General features: G+C 40.1%; 2 protein-coding genes across 4 annotated transcripts in view; one reads left to right on the top strand and one right to left on the bottom strand.

Moving 5' to 3' along the window:
- Positions 1-26,614, top strand: part of IFT140 (intraflagellar transport 140) — an 86,173-nt gene that overhangs the window by 44,209 nt on the left and 15,350 nt on the right. For all 3 annotated transcript variants that reach the window (XM_056503293.1, XM_056503292.1, XM_056503295.1), the window contains one exon: positions 927-1,123. In XM_056503293.1, the coding sequence (XP_056359268.1) occupies positions 927-1,123 (197 nt within the window). The remainder of the gene's footprint in view (positions 1-926; positions 1,124-26,614) is intronic.
- TMEM204 (transmembrane protein 204) lies at positions 1,405-25,966 on the bottom strand. Its single transcript, XM_056503298.1, has 3 exons — positions 24,944-25,966; positions 11,833-11,988; positions 1,405-3,550 (listed from the first exon to the last, which is right to left on the bottom strand). The coding sequence occupies exons 1-3, from the start codon at positions 25,221-25,223 to the stop codon at positions 3,306-3,308; spliced, it is 681 nt and encodes a 226-aa protein (XP_056359273.1). The 5' UTR covers positions 25,224-25,966; the 3' UTR covers positions 1,405-3,305.

The raw sequence follows: 26,614 nt of genomic DNA, 5'->3' as shown, positions 1-26,614 counted from the left end.
TGCTGTCCTGGTTCCAGAAATTCCTCAAATTCTAGTCCAACAGATCTGCGCTTTTGATTTCTGTCTTTTACTGTACCGAGGACTTCCACTGTATTATAATATAATACCATTTTTATAGGCTTCTGTATACCTTAAAATTTAGTTATCTTATGTAACTACACGATTGGGATATGGACTTCGGCATCATTCATGACTTAGATGATCTTTCTCTGTGCCTGGCTTGGGAAAGTTTCATTGTTGCACTCCAGACAGATCATTTGACATTGAGGATTGAGACTTTATTGTTCTTCTGCATAATGATTGAATTGCTTTGAGTTGCCTTTTAGTGAGTGGTGAAAGTGTTGAAGCTCTAGAACTGCCAGTTGTAAGGGGAAGGGTTTGAACCTGAGCTTCAGTATTCATAAGATTTACGTGAAGGCAAGGATAAAAGAATTTGGTCTGTATACGTTAACTTTCAGAATACCAGATTAGTATTTGAGAAGAGACTAAACTTGAAGAGATGCTTATCTGAAATCTTCAGAAATCTGGGAACTTAACAGTTGCTATTGTTAATACTACAATAGTATTGTTAATACTACAATAGTAGTATTATTAATATACATATATATATATATATATATATATAACATAATAATGACTTATAAAAAGAGATTACTTTTCTGTGGTATATTACTAACCTCCAGTGATCACTGACATGCTGTTTGTTCATGCAGATTGTTCACTGCAATATGCCAATCTCTTCTATGACATTCCATATTTTGTGACATTTTCTAGGAAGTTCTCAAACTTCGCGACTATTGTCACTGTTGATTGTGGGCCTGCAGATGTAAACTGTAGACTGTGATGGGAATAATGTAATTAATTACATGTACAAAGGATTAAGTTTCAACCTGCTTGAGACCTATATGACAACCTTCTCCTTTCAGCTGGGAGAAGCTGAGAAGGGAGCATCAGAATCTGGTTCAGGAACAGTCTCTCAGATGGTTGCAAGAAGACCCATGAGAGATTTCATTGGACTGGGAGACTGTGATAAGACCACGCAGGATGCCATGCTGAACTTTAGCTACTATCTGACTGCTGGAGACATGGATGAGGCCTTCAAATCCATCAAGCTGATAAAAAGGTATTGGAACTATTTGTATGTTTTTCTTCGTGGGTGCAGTTTATTTTTGTTAAAAGTTTGTATGAAGTGTAGATCCTCCTAGATTCTCTTTACCTTTTCCCTCTCTCGTTTTATTTTTAACCATATGAAACATCTTTATTTCACAGACATTTTAATACATTCTCTACTCATTCTCTATTATACATTGTGGATTCTTTTTTACTAAAAGAGAAAGAATTACTGATAACCTGCAACCTTAATCCTGTGTCTGAATGGCAAAAATGTTCATCACTAGAAGAAAATGGACATTCATAATTTTATTTATACATCTAAAATAATCATGGCAATACCGAGTGTTACAGGTTTATGGACCACATAGCTGATTTTTTAATTTACATATACATTATTATAATATGGATATTGCAATATTAGAGGAAATAATAAAATGTCTCTTAAATACTCCAATATTTTATTTTAAAAACCGCTGCATTTAATCATAGCATATTATTTCGGGAATTCTTTTTTTTTTCCCAGAAAATTAATGCAAGCAGATGAATGCTAATCTTAGTTGGTTTTTATAAAACCTACTGCTAGAAGAAACTCTCAGCTTTGTGGTATTTCCCCTGACAGTCTAGAGCAGTGCAGTTGTTCTAGAGCATCAGTCTCTGTAGAGTGTTGCTCATTTGGAAAGTGGTGCAAAGCAGCAGTTAGGGTTGAGTTTCTTATCACATCCAAAACTAAGTTCAGAACAGAACTCAAGAGCCAGCTTGATGATCACATTTTAACGAGGTGTGGAAATGGTGATAAAGAAGCAAAGCAGTGTACTTAGCTGGGAGCAACACAGTAATCCTAAGGTATTTGTAACATTCACAGCTCATGGTCCCTCAAACCTATCACTAACTGTGCTCAGAGCAGCATTCTGAGAGTGCTTACACACCTGTCATTGCCTCAGATTCCTGTATCCCACGTATTCCTGCAAAATAGTTTTTGATGTGTTGTTTTTCTTTCCTAAAATTATATGCATATGACTTTTGTAAGACCATGTGCTTCTCAGGGTAATGCTTATAAACATTATACCTAATTCTAAAGGAATTAATTTTTCACTTCATTATCATTTTAAATTATCAGGCAGGTTGTTTTTAAATCCCAAAATCCTGAAGTCCTGTATATTAGTCTTATTCTCCAGTCTGCATGCTTGAATGGCAGCTCTATTCTCCAATATTTCCTATGTTATGTGGCTGTGAGCAGAGCTGCCATAGCATTCTAATGTCACAGCACATGCTATAACTAGCTGAAGAGAAAAGAAACGAATTTGGTCTGGAATATTTATTTCTTATAATAGCTCCCAACAATGCAATTTAATCATATATCTGATTATTAGGGAGTTCCAGTGGCCTCCTGTGGACATTTGCCGTCAATGTAACATTGAAACATTTTTTCAGCAGCATGTGTGGTCTGTTCTAGCTGCCTACCCTTCTAATTTTTCATATCTATGTACACATAGGACATGAGCAAACCTGTGTCTCAGGATACAAAAAATGTTTGGAAAAAAATGCAACTTAATTATTCTGCAATCCTTTTCTTTACATTAGAATAGTTAGAGCTGCTTTTGCTTTTTACTCTCTGGTCTGTTCTGGGGCTGGGAGCAGGTGTTGCAGCTAATGAAAATCTGTTCCTTGTAGAGAGGTGAATAGAAGGACTAGAAAGTAATGAAATTTAGACAGCTTTTAAACCCCTCACTTAATCTATAGTGAGTTTTCTGCTTTCTCAGATTGCCTGTTAACTCCCAAGCTATTGTCACTGGTCTCCTATAGCTTTTTGGTTTATTTTTAGGGAGCAGGAGGACTAGATGCAGACAAAGAAAATGTGTTTGTTTCCCTCTTTCCTGTATTCTCATTGCACACAATTGGGATCTTCTCCAGCTGACCCTGCTGCCATGCAGCCAGCCCAACAATTCTATTTTGTACAGCAGAAGGAGAGGGCAATATAATATTTTATATATATATATATATATATATATATAAAATTATGTGTTTTATACATATGTATATAGATGGAGCCCATCCGAATAATAATCAAGGGCCTCTGCCCACACAAGTGAACATTGTGATGTCTTTCGACCCTTAAATTATAGCATATGTTTATAGAAAATAACTCCAATGCAGGCCTCTGTGGAGATCTTTCCCCTTTCAAGTGTGCTCTTTCAGCATGGTGACTCAACATAGTCATTTTCCAAGCCCCGGCGAAAGCGAGCGGTCAGGGTGCGGCTGATGACAATGACCCGGGGCGCCATGCAGTCCTCACGCCTGTGCAGGATGTTCCAGATTAGAATGGCAGCTGCCAGTGTGGCCAAAAGGCAGGCTCCAATGTTCAAGTAGCAGGACCATGCGAGGTTGGTGTATGGTCCGATACGGTAGAATGTCACCAGTCCGATAACCAGGACAAAACCTGCAAACAGAATGGCAGAGTTCTTTTTAATGAGTTCTTCTCTTGAATTTCTGTAGTAGAAAAATGCCATAGGTATCTCAGCATTTGCAGACTCACTGTTCACAAGTCTGTAGAGCCTTTCCATCCCTATTATGATATGCTGGATGTGTTTTTGAAGGCATATTTGGGCCTTGTGATACATGCAAAGAGAATACCTTAAGTAGAGGCTCAGTATTAAGTTTAAATCTGTTCACTCTGATTTAAATTTCTTACACCCACTGAGCTGTATTTCACGTTGGGATTTTTCCCCCCATGCATTTGAATCACTTTCACAGATGCCAGTTGCCAGAGCTCTTGAGTGAAAATACGTGTTCTGTTTAGGGTGCTTTGCTGCAGTTTAGACAGGAACTGACATTAAGAACAGACAGACACATGACAGAGGCAGCAGAGGTGGAAGCACATTCCTGTAGAGTTTATACAATAAGTTTTACAGTTTTGCAAGTGTCAGAGAACTGAACAGAAATAGAGTAAAAATGTCACTGAGAAAATTATTTTCCAGCATTCTTATTTCATATTAGCATGGTTTGGTATGGAAGTTATAAATGTAGGAACTACAGAGTAAAGGGTGAAGAAATCATAATGTTCCAAAAAGACTGAGTTTGCATAGGATGGTGAGTTTTAAATTTTGATGAATGCTGCTTTTGTGAAGATGATGATGTGTGAAAAACTCAAAGTTTGCCTGGATAGATTTTGTCTGTAACAGCTTAATCAAACTTGGATTTCTTGAAGCAAAGTGTTCCAATGTGCTACATATGTTTTCCTTGCCCTTAGAGGAGTTTTGTTGAACACTAGCCAAGAACTGGGGTGGAACATTTAATCTGTTCACTAAATGACTGGGCAAAACCACACAGTTCATATATTTGTGCCATATAATCGTTAGAAGTATCCCTATAAAAATTAACCTTAAAGTAAGAATAGTCTCCAGAGCTGACTATGGTGACTTTTCCATTTTTAGATAGATATTTGTAACATCTGAATTCAGTTTCAGTATTCCAATAAAATACCTAGAGGAAGACATTTGGCTTCCCAGACTATTTCTCATAAACAACTCTACTAAAAATAGCCAGAGAATTGCTCTCTTTGCCATCAGGATTCTTGAGCTTACAATGCACAATACAGGTTGACAAGAGCTGTAGAAGGGACATATTCTTTTAAATTTATTTATGAAAATATTGAACATTTTCATCTGATTTAGTTCTTTTCTCTTTTGTAGTGATGACAAGACTTTGAGATACATGGCTCAATTTCCCTGAATTAATTTAATTAAGTACATCAATAAATTTCAGATAATTTTATTGTATACTGCATCAAGACTGCACAGAGGCCACAACTTCAGTAAAAATCCTGATGAGATTACTTGAAGTGCTTTTTTTTTCCCAGAGAACTGCTGTTTATCTCTAGTTGTTTCCCATCTGCAGCAAAACAAGCCGGGAGGGGGGTGGCTTTTCCGCTGGGGAAGGAAACAGATAACGAAGTTGCTCAGAAGACTTTTGGTTGGAACAGTATTGACTGTGGTAGTGGGGGTGGGTTGGGAGAATGTTACTTTTTGAACTTACATTGCAGATCTGTATGCTGGGTTTCCTGTTTGACTGAGGCTGGCTGCAAGCCAACTACAGAATTTTAGCATTTTAAAAGAACTCTAATAGTCACTTTTTTATTTCTGTGATAGTTTGTTGGCTTTTTTCAGACACTCCTGGATTCTCATTCTTCCTTTTTATTAGTGTACTGATAGTGCATTTGAAGAAATCCACGTTGTTTTTTCTGGTTTACCAGGAAGTTTATATTAGGACTTAAAATCTTCCTCTTTACAGGAGGATGACTTTTGTCAAGAGAAGGGAGAAGAAGGAAAATAGAGCAGCCAGAGTGTTGAGAATACACCTCCCATGCTTGTCCAGAACTGCAAACAGGAAAGGGAAATATTTCACTGCTCTTCTGTGTTCCCTACCAAGTTTCACAAGGGATGATTTAGTTGTGATCAGTCTCACACCTGAATGGACTATTTTCAGTACCTTAGCTGTATTTACCAGCTTGAGATAGATTCACAAATTGATTCCTATAGGACTCACACAAATTATTGATTAATTAATATCTCTTCTTGCATCAGCTTGGCACAAAAGAGGTTGTTACAAGTTGAAGGCAAATATGAGGCCTCTGTAATAGTCATGTGCTCCTCATTGTAGCACTGCTCTGGATGATGCTTTGGTTTCTAATGCCACAGGGAATTAGTGTGATCATTAGTCAAGTGACCTTTGAGGTTTCAGTTGTACATTGTTAAGTTCAATAATTTGTTTGGGGTTGGTATTTCACTGTTTTTGTTTGTTTGTTTGTTTGTTTTTAGTTTTGTTTAGTTCTAATTTAAAATTCCCTTCCAAGGATTTTGGTAGCATGTAACAGCTTAGAATTAAACATGTGAGTAGCATGGCTTCTCAGGGGTGATAAGACCATTTTGTTGCTCACTTTTCTGAATTACAAGGGCTTTCCACTTGTGTTCTTTGAGTTTGTCAGTCCTTGTCTTTAACCTGATGGGAGATTTAGTTAGTGTAAGGCAGTGAATCCTACCTCATGTTGGAAATCTTTAACCAGTTTAGGTCTCTTTACAGTAAATAGCTTTTGTGTTTCCCTTTTGGATGTTTCCTTAGAAATTATTCCAGTCTTCGAATGGCATGTTAAAAAGCATTCCTAGTGAACTAGCCAGAATTTCTCTTGGGCAGCTGTTTAAGGAGAAATGTGCAGACTCTCACACTTGATGTTGACTGTTAGCATTGTTTGGCCTCTTGGATTCTGAGGCAGCTAGAGCCAGTTAAAGCTCTGATTAATCGTAGTAGGCCTCATATTGGGCACAGCTATGGGCTCCTATCTGGAATCAGAACCATGGAATGCTTTGGGTTGAAAGGAATCTTTTAAGACCATCTCTTTCCAACGCCTGCCATGGGCAGAGACACCTTCCAGTATCCCAGCTGCTCCAAGCCCTGTCCAGCCTTGCCTTGGACACTTTCAGGGATCCATGGGCAGCCATAGCTTCTCTGGGCAACCTGTGCCAGGACCTCCCCACCCTCACAGGGAAGACTTTCTTCCTAGAATTTAATCTAAATCTTCCCCTTTCCAGCTTAAATCCATTCCCCTTGTCTTATTGCTGTCTGTCCATGTAAAAAGTCACTCTTTGTCTTTTGTTAAGCACCCTTTATGTACTGAAAAGCCACAAAAAGTTTTCCCCAGAACCTTCTCTTGTCAAGGCTGAACAGCCCCAGCTCTCCCAGGCTGTCTCTGTAGCTGAGGTGCTCCTACCCTTGGGGCATCTGTATGGCTTCCTCTGGACCCATTCAAATAGGTCCTTGTTGGTCTCATGCTGAGGATCTCAGACCTGCCTGCAGTACTGCAGGTGGGGTCAGCCTGAGCAAAAATACCCTGTGCAGAGAGAAGCAGTCATTGACAAGTGATCTTCCTGGACGTTTCACTGTCATCTTCTGCTTTTATTGTTCAAGTGCTCTGTTCATCTCTGGATACATCAGAGGGTAAGAGCTGCATAATTTGATCCAGCAAGGCAACTGGATTTGAAACAGTTTTAGGAGACATCTCCATGTATATATAATGTGCATGTTCATAAACAATAAAATGAATATTTGAGTTATTTTCTGTCACACACACACTTTGCTCTGCATTTCATGCTCCTTATGCTTGAATATCCAAATTATATTTGTCTGTTAATAGATTTTTAACCATATTTCTGATCAGAATATGTACCCTTGACATTGAGATGCTACAACAACCTGCCTGCTGTTCTTATCAGAGTTTAGCCTTAAAGAATAGTGGCAGATCTTCTTCCTGCTGCAGCTATACCAGATGAGGAGTTCACCAAACTTCTTGTGAGCTACCGTCCTTCCCAGTTTGCTGCTTCAGCTTATCCCGGGAACCATTTCCGACAAAATGAATGAGATAGACATCCAGATTTTAGGATCTTTGCGAATGTGATTCCTTTTGCAAATGTCTGGAAACAAAATCACTTTACTGTGACATTTGTGGTCCGCATAAAGAACAGGGAAGTTTGGCACTTAGGGTGAAATAAAACTGACAAGAAATGAAAACACCACAAATTAAACAGTTAGATTCTCTATCTTTGCTAGGATTTTTTAGGTTACTTAGAGCATCTCATTTACTTGCTTCCATTTCAGGAAGTTTTAGGTTTACACTTCCATAGACTTCATCTTAGAACAGATCTTCTTGTCTTCTTGAGGGTGTTATGAAGCAAAAAGGTGGAAGGAAGTAATAGGGAACTCAGGATCACATTGCTATGAGGAGTATCTTCAGCCATGTTTTCTGTTAGCTGCTGTGCTGTTATTTTCTACATTGAGATTTTCTGGATATCAACTGATCTAATGTGGTTGGAGAAGATAATTCAAAAATTGTCTGATTTAGTTTTAAGAGCACAAAAATTAGAGCATGCATGAGCTCAGCTTTCCTGTGATGCATTAGGGTTCTAAAGTGAAATATTTTAATCAGAAAAATGTGTCAAGCAAGCTGGAATGCAATGTTTGAAATTTAAGAAAGGTAAGACTAATTTATTTGGCTGTATATGACAGGCTTGGTAGGAACATGAAATTTTTCAATCTTCAGGATGTTGTGTATTAAAGTTATTTAATGCTGAAAGCAGGCTGGCAAAATATTAATCATGATTCAGGTTTATTGCAGTCTTGGACATTCAGAAACCAGGATGAGATCTAATGTAAAGGATATTCAATCCCAGATTTTTCCTATTAAGTTTCTTAATCTCTAAATTATTTCTCTCTAAAGTTTGAGATAATCATCACTGGGCAAGATCAAGACTTGGCTGGAGCCCCTCAAGGCCTGATCCTGTCTGGCAAGCTAATGTTTGTAGTAGTTTAATATCCTCTGAAGTGCTCTTACTTCCCTGTGCTGTTAGTATGGATTTCCCTTTCCAACAGCTCTTCTGTCAGCTGTTATCCATCCTGTATTCAGCACGTGGAGGTCCTTGGAAAAAACCAGAAACCCCAAAACCCTCTAGAGGGAAATTTGGGAGTGTTGACACAAAATTCCATGTACAACGCTGGTTCCATTTTCACTTGGAGCCTTTTCCAAAGCAAACAGCTCGCTTTCCTGTTAATGGGGAGGTGTGAGGCTGTGGAGCTTTGGAGCTGTGTGAATTGCTGTCCCAAACAGCATTGCTGTTTCCTCTCTTCTTTGCTTCCCCTTTGCTTCCTGGGGCTTGATTTTTCTGTCAGAGGTTCATCCTTTTTGAATGGCTGTCAAATGCTTGTGCAGGTGGCAGGAGGAAGTGGTGGAGTCTGGAGCCACTGCAAGCTCCAGTGGGTCTGAGATCATTGATTGGTGCTTGTGATAGACTTTGGAGATAGTAGCACACTTAGTTTTTCTAAGCCAGCAAGGACTTTTGTTCAGGCCATGGGAAACTGTAATTAAATCCACTCAGTTTCAGCTGAGTAAAAATAAGAGAATTGTGGGTTGAGCCTACCCCCATAATACAAGATTTCAGTCTACCAGTGACCACTGTGTCTCTCTTCAGCACTTGTTGGCATATTCCAGAATGAAAGGTAGAGATCAAGGAGAAGTTGGAATTAGAGGGAATATGATTCAACATAATTTCTGAAATTACTGAAAGGATGAGGAATTGCAGAACAATTCTTCAGATCATTTGGATTTTGAAAAGGAAAAACCAGAAGATTGGTGCTGGTGTTCATTAATTTGAAAGTGTAATAAACAGAAATTACCCAGCCAGTACTTCAGAAATGTTTAATAACATCTAAATTTGTTCATTCTTAAACATTAACTGCCCTTCTGACACAAATTATCTGTCTGACCTGAAGTACCTTGGCTTTAACTCTTCAAATGAAGCAGGAGAGAGCCTTGCAGGGTTTCTTCTTGGACTATTTGCATGGGACAAATGCTTTTAAATACAAGTGTCACATTCACTGTTCTGTTTTTGCTCCATATTGCTCCTTTTCTTTGAGAATGACTAAGAGGTTACTGTTTCAGAGTGGAGACTCAGAGACTGATTATTGCCAGTGGTTCATGGGACATGTGGTGGCCACTGTCTTCCCCTTCAATATAGAACTCTTAGTGTCCAGATGCAGCAGCAGCCCTTCATCAGAGCAGTGGAATTGTTGGGCTTTCTCACTGCACATGGGTTTTGTCTGATATCAAAGACACTTCATCTATAATATCTAAAATACTGTTGCCTGAGCCCAGTCCAGGGAGTTAAGAGAGTGCAGACCCTGATGTCCCAAGGAATCAGCAGCTGATGTACCATTTTTCTGGAAAACTAGGGAGATCTTCAAGAAGTCTTATTTTATATTGGGTTAATGCAGGTATAGTGACTTCTTTCAGCTTTTTCCAAAAGTATGCATTCTAGAAGACTGCAGGTGATTGTTCTGGATATCAGGAAAGAACTTGTTTAAACATAAAGTTACATTAAGATAATGAGACATAAAATGAATATCATGACTTCAGGGCAGAAGACCATCTGATGATGGTAGAGCGTGGCATAACTGCAAAGGGGGATGGGGAATGGGGCAGGGATAATCACTGTGTTATTTCTGCAGATTCACACAGCACAATGTCTGTCTTCATATCGTCATAGGCTGCCAGATCCATCCCTTCACACCTTTCAAACATAGGCAGGCAGATGGATATAGACTCCTTGATCCAAAAGATTCTTCAGCCGTTCTCATTAGTGTTTTGTTAATCATTCTGACTGTGGCTTTTCTCCCATGTCCCCTCCCAGCACTGGGGATTTCAAGGTTCAGCTTGCATAACAGGTAATAGCAGGCATTTCCTCCTCCTGCGTCGGGATATCCTGGCGCCCTTCTGTCTCTGACTGTGTTTAAAACAGACTCCAGCACAGGAAAAAAAAAAAAAAAATCCCAGTCTAAAATTAGCAGCTGTGGTAGGAGAAAGGCCCATGGCTGTCCCCTGTGCTGTTTGTCAATGAAACAACACATCCAAACAGGGCCAGAATGCATTTCTGCTCTGGAAAACAGACCGGTCGAGTTTGGAAAGGATGGGAGAGTACAGCAGGCATCATGCCGATAGTCTAGGAGAACTATCCAGAAGGTATCCACACTTACACAGACATGAAGGTTCTGTAGGGAGGACTTATGGCAAGGCTGTAAATCTGTCTTTTGGAAGCACTGTCTGGTGCTGCACCTGGAAGATGGATCAGGTGCTTTGAGAGTTACAGAACCTCTGCAGTCACCCCCTCTCATCTGTATCTCAGGTTCCTCATCCTTAGTCAACCTGAAAAAAACCTAACCATTTTATTGCTGTGAGACTGTGAGACCGTACTTAAATGATCGAGGCCAGATTATGATTTTGCATTGGTGTAAACCTGAAGTCTAGTAGTTTTATCCGTTCTTAATATTTTGAGTTGTTTAAGTCAAAATTAAAACTTTAAATACAATTGTGTTGCTTTATTCTAACCAGCTCTTTACATTAATTACATACATACATATATATATATATATATATAAATGTTGTGTTTTTAATCTGATCTTGTAAGCATGAATGTTACTCTATTAATGGATATCGTATAGGGTTGGACTCTTTAATGAATACTGAAGTTACTTTATGTAATAATGAAAGGTATTATTGCAGAATGTTTACACTTTGTTGTCACTGCTGTCAAAATGGATTTGTGATAAACCCATTTCCTCTTTTCCTCATGCAGTTCTGTATACAGTCCATGAGAATTGCTGTGGGAATTTTATTTCTAGCAGTCAGTTGTATGAATTGACTTCAGCTTTCTTTGCTGGATTGCAGATGTATCTGTTTGTCAAAATCCAGCTGGTGGTCACTGAGGAAAATTCAGTTAGCTAAAATAAAATAATCACTTTTCAACAAGGCTTCAAAAATTTGCTCAGCCTTTCCGCTCTTCTCACAGTTCCTTGGGTATATTTTGCCCTGCTAAATTGTGGGATTACGATGTATCCAGTTTGTTTTTCTTATGTTTGCCTTCCAGGTTTCACAGGAAATAATAAAGTCAGGTTTTTTTGGTTGGCAGAAGCCTCACTGTGATATATCCCAGATAAAAGCTTCTGTTAATGTACTGCAGAATCTCATGGGGAGAGCTTGTCAGAGACAATGAACTTGCTTTTAGATATAAGCCTTTTTGCTATTCTTTGTCACTTGAAAGATTTATAAAGTAAGAAACACTTTTCCACCTGAATTTAATAGAGACTGAGCAGTTTTCCATCAGTAGAAAGAAGTGGACTTACTGGCAAGTTGGAACACTGCAGCTATGGCCTCCTCCCACCACTGGGTATCCTGGGAGATGATGGGGAGCTCCATCAGCCCCAGGACGAAGAGGAGCTGGCCAGCAGTCAGAGCCACCGTGGCGATGAGGTTGCAGGCACGCATCATGTCGAACTGCACTAGGGAATCAGAAGCAGCATAAAGTTACAATAATATAAAATTGTGAAAAAGAAAATCCTGGCTGAGCAGGAATATAAGTTAATATTAGTCCACAGAAAACAATTTTCAGACATCAGTTTCTTCTCCTAGCAGTCCCTTGTTCTAACTGCCTTCCCTGCAGAAAGATTTAGAAAGGATTTTCTTCAGGATATGTATTGATTCTTTCCTTTAGTTGCACAGCATCCTGTAAGTATTGCTTCAGTGCATGAAACAAGCAGCTAATTTCCCAGAATGGCCCATTGAAGATGCTGGAATTCTCTTTACTAAAGATTCTAGCTGTAATACATAGCCAGAATTGTTTGAAGCAGGATTGATGTTTGCTTTCTATTTGTGTGGCACAGAGTGAAATGGGACCATAAAGTGTTTTTCAAGGCCCTAAAATAACAATCACTGCTAAGACAAACCAATAACACCCTGAATTTCTTTTTCCCCTAGTCCATCTGTATTGTCCTAAAAAACATGATGTGGATGTTAATGCTCAGGTCTTTCTGGTTTACAGCAGCTTTGTATAGAGGATTCTTAAATTTTCCTCTTTTACCATTTATTAATCTTTGGGATAAACTGCAAATACCCTTATATTTCCATCTGTGTAATGACGGAAATTGTTGTAATGAAGATGTCAAGGCTGGGAAGTTCTGAATGAGGTGTTAGGGCATAATTTGCATGTACAGGTAAAAAGCCACCTTTTTGAAAACTGCGTGTGTGTGTATGTGTGTGTAAATACATATGTATCTAACAGAGATGTTGTGGGAGTATATTGTGGGGGTATACTATTGACCACATGGCCAGGATAACGATACTGATGAATTATAGTACCAGGAATAAGGGATATCTCTAGATCGGCTCCCCTGGACCTTAAGGATGATTTTAAGTTTCCAGACATCATTTGGGAATATCATGAAAAAGACACAAACAGATCCAGGAAATTTCTGAAGCATTCTGAAGGTTACTCCTGGTGCAGGGACTGAAGGACCAACTAGAAAAGGTGCTCTCTGAGATGTGCAATTTGTGAAGAGAGACTTGTGGGCAAAGTGGTGACCTCTTAATGTGCAGGAGATAGCAATTCTAAAGCATGGGGGATCATTCAAGCAGGGAGGAAGGAGGGCCTGGCTGAGAAGAGATCTTCTTGAACTGAAAAGGAAAGTGTACAGACCAGAGTCCGTACTGGAATACCATGGCAGGGAGGATTACAAACTCAAAATAAAAAGGACATTGAATGATGGCAGTACACCCAGGGCAGGGTGACCAGGATGATGAAGGGCCTTGAGGATAAGACATGCAAGGAGTGGCTGAGATAATTTGGCCAGTTCAGACAGGAGAAGAGAAGACTGAGGGGTGGAAGGCTGAGGGGTGGCATCGTATTCTGCACCTTCCTTGCAGTGGGGAGGTGCTGATCTCTCTCTGCTGACTGGTCCAGGTCTTGAGGGAATGGCTAGAGCTGTGTCAGGGGAGTATTATGTTGGTTATTAGGAAAAAGTTCTTGCCCTAGACGGTGGTTGGGCACTGGAATAAGCTCCCCAGGGCAATGGTCATGGCACCAAGGCTGCCAGAGTTGTGGTTTGTGTAGGATGCTCTTAGTGATATATTTTAGTTTAAGGCAGTCCTCCAAGCAACAGAGAGCTGAACACAATGATCCTTGTAGGTCCCTTCCAATCTGAGATAATCTATGACTTTCTATCAAAGAACAAATGCAGCAATGATTACAGATGCTGACATCTGCAGGCTTGGCTAGAAACCTGATTAAAATGTGTCTCCCAGCTGGCTACTGAATGGCATATATTAACTGCAAAGTTGGGTACTTTTAGTCAGACTTTTTTCCTGCTTTTCCTGTTTTTATCCTTTTCCTTCTTCTCTAGCAAAAGGTAGGAGTTACAAATATCATTGTTCCACATCGCTTGCTAATATGTCATTGCTATTCTGAAATAGAAGTAGCATCATGTGTAAGTTGGCATACTAGAGAAAGACAGACTCTGGAGCAGATTTTTTAGAAATGTTTTAACTGACTTTAAGTTTGGTGGATGTATTGACCACCAGAATTTGGTTCCTGATCTTCCATGGAGACTGCTAGGAAGTGCAGAAAACACAACTTGATATAAACAAGAGTAAATTTAATTGTGTCAGTCATGAAGTCTGATCTACTTTTGTGCTTACCCTTTATTTTCCCTTCACAGGCTGTCTTCAGCTTCCCGTTTTCTAAGTAGCAACTCATGATTTAATTAAAATTTGATAAAATATAATATTGTATTGAAGAGTTAGTTAAGAACCATTAAACTTTTTCCATTAAATAAAATGTTGAGAAGGTAACATACTAAGTATTTTTGGCTTCTCATAGTGAGTTAATTTCTGACCGGTTACTCAAAAAAATTGTTTGAAGATTTTGTTTAATTTCCAAAGTTGCTTTTTAAGCATTGGCAGCATTTCCATCTCTTGCCATGTCAAATGCTCACAGGTCATGAAGCACACTGGATAATGGAATCACAGTCAGATGTCTGAGCTTTGTAAACATCAGTAAGTTTTGAACATTCAGAGTGTTTTGTTTTTCCACCCAGATGGACTTCTATAATACTTAGAGCACCAGTGCTTGCTGAAGAGATAGTAATGTTTTTCAAAGGAGAAATGTCCAAAGTAAGAGCAGGCTTGCAGCCATTATTAGTATTCTCATTTGGTGACAGGACTGTCTGCAGCATCAAATTTAAAAATCATTGTCATAATGGATTGTCTTGCCTTGTTTTTATATAGTATGCATAAGCTCAAAAAAAAAACCCTAAAAACCACCACCAGTAAGAAAAAAAGCCTCTGTATATAAATAACATTTAAAAGTCTGAAGTTTATGCCAGAAATACATACCAACCTCAACACAGAAATTAATACCATTTTTACTTTTGATGCTATTCATGACTTCTTTTAACACTTAACTGTGTTACAGACTTTATGGTTTGCCACAGATGATGTTATATCATGCATACTAAAAATAGTAAGTTTCTGACTATAACCCAGTTGAACTTCAAGCAAATTTGTAACAATTTAATTTTTTATAAAATGATTCTTCAATGGTTGTCCTCTCCTGCAGCTGAAAGTGCATTGAATGGGTAACATGATCTTTGCTGCTGTTTGTAAGAGCTTCACACTTAGGGATGTTTATTGGCCTAATACACTGCACTGTTCGGAGAGATGTGGATATTTTATGTAGCAGTGGGTATTTTACATAGCTGCTTCTGTTAACCAGAAAGAAGGTTGCATGTGGTCCATAGAGCTGGAGCAGGCTGATGATTGGCAGAATAAGAAGGAAGTAGCTGGCATGATTTCATTAAATTGCAGACAATTATTTTTATGGAATAAAGTATTACAACTTGAGTACCATCCCATCTCTCATATGAGAGATGTTGGTTTATTCTAACAGGTTTAACGTATGATCTGTCATCTTTTGATTTAGTTCTAGAATTGTAATGATTCCTCTTGAAAAAAAGCAAACTTAGAATCATAGAATTTTCTAGCCTGGAAATGAGCCCTAAAAGCATCAAGTCAGAAACTGTTCCCTCAGCACTGCCAAGGCCCCCACTAACCATGTCCCCAGGTGCCACATCCACATGTGTTAAATCCCTTCAAGGGTGGAGATTCCACCCCTACCCTGGGAAACCTGTCAATAATGTCTAACTCTTATAATAATGCATAAAGTCCATTCTTCTTGCAGTAGAGCTTGTTAATTGTATTCAGCCTGAAAGTACAAGGTAACTCTGCTTCCTTACTCACAGTCATTGTAACTTTGCATACTGTCAGCTCAGCACACTGAAATTTTATTTTGTACATATGTACACAATCCTAAGCTGAGCCTCTGCACCAGCATCTCTGGCCTCTTTTTAGTGAAGACAACCAGTGGATAGTACGGATCAAGAAAGGGAATTGAGTGTGCAATGTCAAAGTATTTCTTCAGAGCTCAGCCCCAAAGCCATTGAAAAAGGAAATCTTGTTAAGGAAGGCCAGGACACAAAACTCTTCCTCTGCTTGAATGACTGCTCAATCCAGGAATAAATATTTTTAATCTCTTATAAAACTGGCTGCAATACAGTTTTTGTAAAGGCTGCAAAATTTAGTATTTACCTTTGTGCTCTTTTACCCTTTTTAAAATTATATGTACAGCAAAAATACCTCAATAGCCAAGTTTAGTCTATTCTGATGAGTTTTCTATAGATTTGATAATTAGTATAAAATTAGGATCAGCTGTTCAACCATTTCAGCTTCATTTATAGTAGCCATGATTCCAGTGTCACTTTTTGTGGCTACTGCAGACTTCTTCAACTTTTATGTTTTGTTTGTGAAACCAGATGGTCATAGTGGTTTAATGCCTGCACAGTTACTGGTGGCACTTGTGTTAACCCCTCACTTCTAGAATCTATTGCCTAAGACTGTCATGACATAGGTATTTTGTATTTTGGATATCCTACTTTTTTTTGCTTTGAACTCGTTAATGGCACTCATCTTTTGAAATTTAACTGTGATGGAGTTCCCCGTGGCCAGAGGTGAGTATTCTGTTGCTAGAAGTCAGTACTTCCAGCAGAATAGACCTAGACTCTGCAGAAGGCGTTCATTCCTTTGTGTGCATCTGACAGGTGAAAGCCCTCCGTCCGTACCTTTATTTTTCCTCCCTTAAGATGCAGCTTGGTTGTCGAGAGCTGGAAAGGGCTGAAGCTGAATTGCTCTGAAAACTCTGCTCTGAGTGTCTGCTCAGTGCTAGTGTCTGCCTTTTTCCTTCTGGAAGCCCACTGTGGGCCCCATTTTCTCAGAGAAGCAGTTAATTCCTGACAGGACATCCAGCTGGGACTCTTGTAAACGGGGAGTACTGGCTTAATGACTTCTGCTTTGTTTAAAACAGGGATCAATAAAGAGTCAAACCTCAAACTCTAAGGATGAGACCAAGTCAGACTCTTTGTTGTTTTGCTCACTTCCTAAACCATCTACATCCATCTGGATTAGAGATGTTAATTTGATTTTCTTATTTACAAGCAGCAATTTTGTTATTTTGATCCACGATAGCCCCAGAACTGCTGGTGTTATGTTCCAGGATAGCCCCAGGACTGTTTACAGAAGTAGGTTAGTCATGCTAGAGAGTAATTTGCAGTTTTGGGATAATGAGAAAGAATGATCTCACTGGAAAATCACATTATGTTAATTGCTTAAAATGTGAGCGTTTCTTTCCCTTTTCTGTCTGCATAGAGGGAAAAAAAACAGCTAAGTGGGAATTAAAGCTTTTTAATGATTAAGCAAAATGGCTCAAGATATTTTCATAGTAGTCTAAAACTCCCCCTGGGAAAGACACCTCTTGATAACCCTCTCTTGATAAAAATTTTAATGCAAACTTTAATCCAGCTTCTGTGAGTAAGTTATTAAGTATCCAGCCCTGGGATAGTGGCCACACATTTATTCAGTGCATGGGGACAGTGCTGACTCCCAGCATCTCTGTGTGCCTCTTCACAATCTCCTGCTGTCATCTGAGCTGTAGAAGTTGACTGGGAGTGTGTGCTATTATCCCTGTCCAGTGTGGGACACTAAGTCTGTTGCATCTCAAAAATGGTACTTTAATTCTTAATTAGCTCCTAAACTCTTAATAATATAGAATGGGTTATGCTCAGCTGAAGGATGGTGCTGCCTTAGCTTGCTGTGAAGCTGATTGCTTCTATGATTACATCCATTCTTTAAATCTCCTGATGGATATTGCTTCTTGGTTTTGTAATGAAATGAATTTTAAAAAAAACTTCTCTTGATGCTGCTTCCTGTGGTTCTTGGGTTTATTTATTAATCACTTGGTGAATTATTGAGGACTCATTCTGGCATGTATCTGATTGTCCTTTTAAATGTTTCAAGTTCATCCATGACTTTATTCTGGAAGGGAGGATAAATAGTTGTGTTTCTGAAAGGAGATTTCTAATTGATTATAGATTAAACTGGTAATGCTCCTTGCACTTAAGTTGCTTCACTTACTTTTGTTAGAACCCATTTTCAGTTTCTTGTAACTGTGCTAGACTTCATCATCTTGGGCTGAATGTCTGGAGGCTGAGATCATAATCTTCTTATAAGAATCTTATGAGATAAATAATTAGTTTTTCTTTAATATAATCAGAGATGCTAACTGAGCATGCCGTCTTCTGCTAAAACTTGATATTTTGCTGAGCTGTTATCCTGAGATAAAGAATGCATCATGTTTTTCAGCCTTTTGGAGTAATTTTTAAAATCCACTTTATAGGGACTTCAGAAATGCAAACAAAGTACTAAAATTAGGAAAAGCCAGATTGGTATGCTTGAACCTAAGTGGATGAAAGGCAAGAGTCAGAAAGAGCAAGGCTTCTGTCTTGCTGATTCTTACTTATGGTCCTGCTGTTCATAAACCTGAGTTCCAACCTGGAGAGCTGGATTCAGTATTAATAAAAAATTTTAGAAGAAACTTTTCCTTAGAATTAAAAAAAAAAACCAAAAACATCACTTCAGTCAAACTTCAGGCAATGAATCATGTGTTTCTTTTGTTTCGGATGTCAGTACTGTCAGCAAAGCTGAGATGTGCTAAGCAGTCTCCACAGCTGCCATGGAAATCAGCTGAACCTGTGCCTTGGATACTAAGAGCACTATGAAAGTGCAAAGTACGACTGTGCTTCATTTTACAACATGGGCATAGGAAGTCAGCACTTACTGTTAAAACAACTCTGAGATAATAGGGACAATGAATAGAATCACTGTAATTATCAGCATCATGCTATGCCTCCCAAACCTGAGCTCTATTTATAGTCTTTCACATTTAATTGCTTCTGTAGATTTAAACTTGTGGTATTCATATTGCTAGCCTCTTGGAGCATGAATCAGGAAACAATTTAAAGGTACTTGTGAAGCAAACTAAGCCAAATGTTGGCAGTATCTCAGTGCACTTTTGCATGACAGTGTCTCTCAGATCATGGGAAGGTTTAAAGAGGTGCTTATGTGATGCAAATGTATTTTGATGGTCTGAATAGTCACTAAGTTTTTAAAAGGGAAACAGATCTGAATTTCTTTTTTGCCTCATACCCATTCCATGTGATTATGTTGTTTGCAAGTTTTACTGACTTTGTCCTGAAAAGGGAAGTCTCTCCTGTTCTTTTTAAAAAAATCTTTGCAAGTAGCCATAGAGCTTTTTGCAACAAGACTCCTCCTCCACCTCTGTTACTGTATGAATATCTTAAATATGCATGCATGTATATCTCAAAAATTACTTTGCTTTTTTCACCTCCTGGGAGGCATTCTGAAGTATGCAATTTATGCTTTTTACACTTTAAAAAAGTAATTTAAGAAAGAGGAAGGGAGCAGGGGAAATCCAATCTGCTTTGGCACAATTACAATAATGTTCTGATGTGACAAACTGGTGGAATCTTCCAGCCCTTTAGGTATTTTGGAACTTAACCATTCAGCTCATCTAGGTGTGAAACTTCACATTTGAATACTTATTTTGAAAGGCAGACAGATCTTGTTGGAGACAGGAGAGTGTGGTTGGTGGGTGGTTTTTATAACAGCTTCAGTTGTTACTTTTGGAGTGAAGACATGGCTCCGTTAATTATTTTCAACATAAGCAAGTGATTATATTTAAGTGATGGGCCCTTGCAAACCCAGCATTAACGCCTTCAATACAGTGATCAGTTTTAATAGACACAGCTATTTCTGGTGAAGTTTGAGTTGTCTAGATGTCATGATTTGCCTCTTTATAAACTTCAGCAGGGTATTCTGTACTGGTGGCTTTGATAAATGCATTAATCTGAAATTTTCAAAAGCTTCGGAACCATTTGCACTCATAATGCTTTAATTGTTTTCATAGTCATGATGGCAAGAGTAACCAAACTCTGATTGCTCTGACAATATTTCTGTGCAACACTTGTGTATGTACTGCATTGCAACATGTATTAGGTTCATTTTCCTGTCCCGAATCCCAAGGAATTTTGCACTTTTCCAAAGTGAGTACACGGAATTGCACCCTGACAGTAAAATGAGCATTCACTCTAAGTGAATGTCTCAGAATTCATCTCTACTGTCCTCCATCATTAAATTAGTAGTGTCATTTATTTAAATATTGCTATATTTCAGATATTAGGATGGGAAATCATAAACCCTGAGCTGCCAGCTCCCCATGCTGCCTCAGCTCTGTGGAACAGCCTGAACAGTCTATCATGCAATATATATAATGTGTATAATAAGGTTTGGGGCTTTTTTTAATCTGATGGTAGTTCCTGTTCTCCAGATGCACTTGGCCTCCTTTCTGGGTCTCTCTATATGGAAATACTATATATGTAGACAAGTAACATGTCTGCAGCACAGTCAGCTGCATGACTCAGCCTGGCTTCCAGCTGGCCAAATTTCAGAGAAGTTGGAAATTTTGGAGACATCGGAACTTCGTGTAAATGCAGTGGACATGGGCATTAAGGTGAATGGCTGCCTCTGTATCAAACCTCAGCTCCTCATTCCCACCCTAAGCAGCATCCTGTCTTAGCCACCAAATGTCCTTGTGTCCATGTGTGTGCATCTGTCAAGGCTGGACAGGTGTTTACCTAGGGTCCCTCTGGCAGTCATGTAGCTGCTCCTGATACTGTGCCTCTCCCTGGCATGAATTACACTCCTTGTTAGAACTGCAATTCCTACAAGCAGTCCAGCTCTCAGCATCAGAAGTTGAAACACACATCCTGCTGTTGTAATTTTCCTTATGTCTCCTGAGCCCTGAAGAACCCAGTGAGATTTTGTATCTTTTAAACTTCTTCCTATTCCTGCATTTCCACATTTTTCCTAATGTTCTTACAAAAACGGACGAACTATGACCTCAGCTGATGAATAAATCATCTCCTCGTGCCCATCCAGAGAAAGCCTCAGAGCATGGCAGACCTTAAGGGCATATTTGTACCCTGCAGTGTGGTTAAAAATATCTAAGTTGATTCCAAGTAATCTGGTGTGTTTGTGCAGTATTCCTGGCATGGCACTGGGCCAGGACCTAGGTGGCTTTGAAAAGGGTTGGCTCTGAGAGGCATCACTGGTGGTGTAGCTGCATGTTCTCTCCAGTCAAGGTAGTCACATCTCTGTGTGGGGCCACATCGCTGGGTGTGTTGCCCTTGTCTCACATGATATGGGCACAAAACTCAGTGTTGACTACTCATGACATACTTTCTTAGCCCAGCTCTTACTGAGGCTATGAGGCTGCTACCTCTGCGCTTTTTCTGAAGCATTAAGAGATGCAGGCAAGAACATCATCTTCCAAAATTTTTCAATAGCTCTGAAACTGCAGCTCCATAATCTTTGTCAAATGTCTTTGGTTACACTCAGGTGACAGGAGAGTTAGGCTACCTGGCCAGGTTTCCTTCAAGTGTTTTAAGAGAGGCTATACAGTGAAGCATTTAAGTTTGTATCATTCAGTGGTTTGTCCAAGTTATAAAAGCTTAGACTGATGCCCTCACAGCTGGGCTGATTCTCAACAAAGGTGAAAGTTTCAGATCTGAGAGATTACTACTACTACTACAAAAGGTGCCTTCTCACCCCTCCTTACACCTTTATCACTTAGTGTTAGCAGCAGCACTTATTAGACTATGATACCATGGCTTAATCCAGTGGAAAAAAATATCCACCAAAAACTCCATCCCACCCCATATCCAAAATTCCACCCTAATCTGGAGATTCTTTTGCTGTTAGTAATCTGAACCACCACAGAAGATTTTTGGCATCACACGAGTTGAAAGAGAGGGGCTGCAGGGCTGCAGAGCTAGAGGGTGAGAAACAGAAAGGTAAAGAAAAGTGAAAGAGCCTGGGATCTCTGCTTCCCGGAGCAGTGAGATTTGAAGGACAGGGTTGAAGTGCTTTCCCATGGAATCAGTTGCCCACACTTCTGATGCTGTGCCTTTCAGAAGTAGTTCACGTTGCAACGCTTCATTTCCCTGTATTTTTAATATCATTTACTCCTGTCCCTGGCTTTCTTTTTGTTTGTTTGTTTGTTTGGAGTTTTTGTTGGTGTTTTTTGGGTTTTTTGGTTTGTTGTTTTTTTTTTGGTTTTTTTTTTTTGGTGGGTTTTTTTGTTGTTGTTGTTGTTGTTTGTTTTTCTTAAACATTTCTAGGAAGAAATCCTTCCCTGTGAGGTTGATGAGGCCCTGGGTGCCTCTTACAGGGTGCCCAGAGAAGCTGCAACTGCCCCGTTCCACTTCCAAGTGTTTCAGGCCAGGTTGGACAGGGCTTGGAGCTACCTAGGATAGAAGGATGTGTCCCTGCCCATGGCAGGGGATGGGATGCAATGGGCTTAAAGGTTCTTTCCAACCCAAACCATTCCATGATTCTGTGATTTCAGTGGGAGGAAAAAGTAGGCAGAGAAAGTCAGTGAAAAGCAGGTTCTAAGAGTGTACTTCTCTCTGTCAGAGAGGAAGCCAGCTCATAGTAGTTCCTATAGTTGGCTGTTAGTTACATACTGCATGTACAGGAGTCTTTAGTAAATGGACAAGCAAATTCCCAAAGAGTTTACAGTTTTTCTGTTGAACTGTGAGATAGATAGCTTTCCTCTCAAATATGTATGTCTGTATGTGTATAAATACATTGTTTTATATGAGCCGGATTGTGGCCACTTTTGCATTGCTATTGGCAGAACAGCTTTTCTATACTGTTCTACAAATGGCATCCAGAATACTTCGTGGTAACTCAGTATTGAGGAAGGCTTTTTTTCCTTCATAAAATTATTTTTAGATGTATGTATGCATATGCATACACACACACACCCCTGCATGTCTGTGATTTATCCGCAACTGACAGATGAGGATTGCCATAGGTATTACTAAAATAATGTGTGATTTCTTATTACAGAAATTCTTTAGGATGACAAAACCACAGATGCAAAATCAGGCTCATACTGATCATGCATACATCTGTGGAAACAAAATTGTCTTAAAAATAAATGCCACAGTTGTGTTTCCTACTGAGTTTGTCATGACACAACTGCATAGTGGGGATTTTCCTTTCAATGCTTTATCAATATTCAGAATTGGCCTTTGCTTGCTATTTGCTTCCAGATTCAATAGGGATGCTTCACTCCTATACAGATCAAGTCCCTGATCTTGAAAAGCCTCCTTTAAATTAGAATTTTTCACAGTGGTTGTCAGATAATTCTTCTGAGCACTTGATCATGCTATAATTATTACTTGGAAATTTTCAAATTTTCTGTCACATTATCCTTCTATTTGACATCAGAAATTGCTGCCCAGATCATTCTGCCATGAAACTAATACCTCTCACCTTTAGGTACCACACACGTCCTGGACTGCACACAGCAAGAAATACAAGTTTGTGTGTTTAAAATGCTGTAGGAGCCAAATTCACTGTGCGGGAGCTCATTCCAGTATTGAGTATATAACATGTACTTTTACTATTTGTGAATGGTACACATATTCTTCAAGTTAAAATATGGCTTATCAGTATTAATTGGAGAAGTGATTCCAGAGATGAAGCTGCAAAAACACACAAGTAACTTCTCCGACAGTCTAATACTTTTTGTAACTGTTTATTGTTATAAAGGTTCTTTCAGTTAAAATATTGAAAGTAAGGACTTTAAAACATTAGAGAAAATTTCCATCTGTGATTTATACAGGCTCGTATTAGCAAATATGCAAAAAATGTTTCTGCATAATTTTGTTGGAAAATATGATCTGGAATGGGTCCACATTAAAGCATTTTTAAAATAAATTCCTCTAATATTTCTTTGGTTTCTCTCCAGAGTGATCTAAGAAACTTCAAGGACTAATCTCCCTTTCTCCACATTTCAAACCATGAAAAAAATCTGTTTTGAAATCATGTGTGTTATAGATGCTGCCAACCATCCCTCAGAGGTGCCAGAGCTGTTCATGAGCATCCTTGAAATCTTGAGAGAATTCCTGTGGTCAGTCAAGGCATGAACTTTATAGCCATTTGTTCTGTTAAACTCCATGCCTTGGAGGGTGCAGCAGAAGCACTGATTGCCCTTTGAATGGCCTCACAGCCCAGCTGGTGGCAGTGGAGGGGGTTGAGGGGGAAAACCTTTTGGCACCAGGGTAATTGTGGTCCCAGCCACAGTGTCTGCAGATATTTTGGACAGGTCCCTTCTAACCCAATCCAGCACAGTTCTGCTCAGGGAGAGCAGTGTTGCACCATTAATGCTATGAATGTGGTATGTAAGGTTTATTATTTATAAATCAGTTCTGTAATTCTCATGTTATCAAATAATTTTCCCTAGCTCAGTGTAAGCTATTTGCATTTTTCAGATCCCACAACCTGTGAAAGTGCAAAATGAAAAATATACCTTGGGTAATGATTAGTCACCAAGTTGTATATTAATTGTATTTTTTTCACCAAGAATAGTTACACATTTTAAGATCTTTCTCAATTTTACATGTTTTTACCACACCTATTTCTGTCTTTTTCTACTCCTGGCATTTCCAACAAAACCAAACAGAAGGGAGGAATAACTCATGTCATTCATTGCAATACCTTTTCGAGTTTGGGTTGGGTTTTTTGTAGTTTTAGGGTATTCAGAGCAACTGTGGTTGCTGTTTATACTGAGGAGGAGGTGATATCTTATGACAGGAGCCCAGAAGGAAGAAGTGAGCCCAAGATGTCTCCAAACTTTACGCTTACACTTCTTAAATCATTTTTTTAAAGCAGATCAATTTCTGGGCTGTATAAACCAGGCAGTACCATGAAGATTGCTGGTTTTGAGGGGGGAGAAGGAATTTATTTAGTCACTGGTGAACATCATGCTTCTTATTTTCTGAAATTAATTTATTTGGGAAAGAATGTGAAGAGGTGTTTAGTCTAAGACAGATAACATGATTTCAGGGTTAGGTCATTGAACTCCTGGAGACCAGGTGCACCCTATCAATCATGTCTGCAGAGAAGGTAAGAGGCTCCACTTACGTTTGACAGTGCTGCGTGACTCCTGGAACCCAGCCGACTCTGAACCCCAGCCTAGGGCTTCACATTCCTGCTCCTCCCCTTGCCCGTGCCTGGCACTGGTGCTTGCAGCCCCTCTGCTCCGCTCTGCCAGCCAGCACATCCTCCAGAGCCCCACACTGCGCTTGCGCCCGTCCTCCAGTGTTTGGTACACCCAGTTGGGGCTAAAGGCAGCCGCGTTGTTAAGGATGAGTGAGACCAGGGCTACCAACACAGCTGTGGCTACCAGTTTGTGGACAGTCATATCTGACTGTCAGCTTGCCACCAGTCTCTAATTGCAGACAACACGAGGTCCCAGTCAGCTGCAGCACATTGAAACTGGACTGGGAACAGGAGGCTGCACTGGGCTGTTATGGATCGCTAGAGGACATCACCGTTCATTCTTGAAGTCACCTCCAGAGGGATTTCTGACCAAGGAAATGAGAATTTTGTGAGGTAGATAGGAGAATTCCATAAAATAATCAAAAAAAGCTTTGTTAGGTCTTCCCCAGCGTTGACTTATCCACCTTCTTGCACTTTGATAAGTAATGCCAGTCCTGTGGTGAAGTGGATGACAGGGAGGTCCATGCCGTGTAGGATGGGGCGAATCCAGACAGAGTCCAGTCTCGGGGCAGGAGAGCCTGAGCTGAGGTGGGGCAGAGGTGGGATGGGATGCTCGCTGTAGCTTGCTGAGCGCCGAGTCCTCCAAGCCAAACGGTGCTGCTCCAAAGCCGGGGTTTGGGTGCAAACTTCAGAATATCCTGCAAACGGTGACAGATGTCATTCTCTCAAAGCCTAGCTGAGCCAGAGGGGAATGCGATCATCCCAAAAGTGATCTGCAAGTTTGGAGTATCCCGAGAAGGTTGCTTTGTCCTGTCTCTCTCCGAAGAGCCGAGCTGTAAGTGCCGGGATGAGAACAGCCACTGCGGTGAGGAAAAGGCCCCCCCACCTCCCCACCAAGAGGAAATGGCTGTTTTTATGGCTCGTTTTGGTGAGCCTCAGGGCGTAGTCGACTGCAAAAAAAAAAAAAAAAAAAAAAAAAAAAAAAAAAAAAAAAAAAAAAAAAGAGCCACTGCCACGGCAGTCAAACATTAACAGGATGTGTTTCCCGAAAGGAAAAGACTATGGAGACTTCTAAAGTTGTCCCTCCTCCCCGCGGAGAGCCCCCTCCCTGCTTCACGCCTCCTCCCCTCGCCGCTGCCCCCGGCAGGGCTGCCGGACCCGCAGCGTCTCGGAGAGCCCGGGGAGCAGAGCGGAGCTCCTCGGGAAAGGAAGAGAAGGAACTCCCAGCTTCAGTTCTCGGGGCATCACCTCCCTGGAAGCGGGTCGAGGAGGGATTTTGAAATACCTTTTACTAGAAACAAAACAATATTGGGGTTCGGTGCTGGACAGCGCGGCGAAAGCGCTGGGGGAGCGTCCCGATGCCCCCGTGCCCTCTGCACCATAGGAGGGCCCGTGGCAGATAAATAGGAAGTATATAATCTCGGGATTCTCAACCCGATAACAACCCAGTTTGCGTTGTCTGCAAAGGCAGGGGCCAGTGTTGGGGTGTGCGTGCGGTTGAGGGGCACAGCCCGGGCCCGAGTCCCGGTGTGAGGCTGCCCAGCCCGCTGGGTGCGCAGGGCGTGGAAACTCTGCTGCCGTGTGCTTGGTGGG

The sequence above is a fragment of the Oenanthe melanoleuca genome, chromosome 14 (assembly GCF_029582105.1).
Source record: "Oenanthe melanoleuca isolate GR-GAL-2019-014 chromosome 14, OMel1.0, whole genome shotgun sequence".
NCBI classification, from domain to species: Eukaryota; Metazoa; Chordata; class Aves; order Passeriformes; family Muscicapidae; genus Oenanthe; species Oenanthe melanoleuca.
This window is presented reverse-complemented; position numbering and strand designations above follow the sequence as displayed.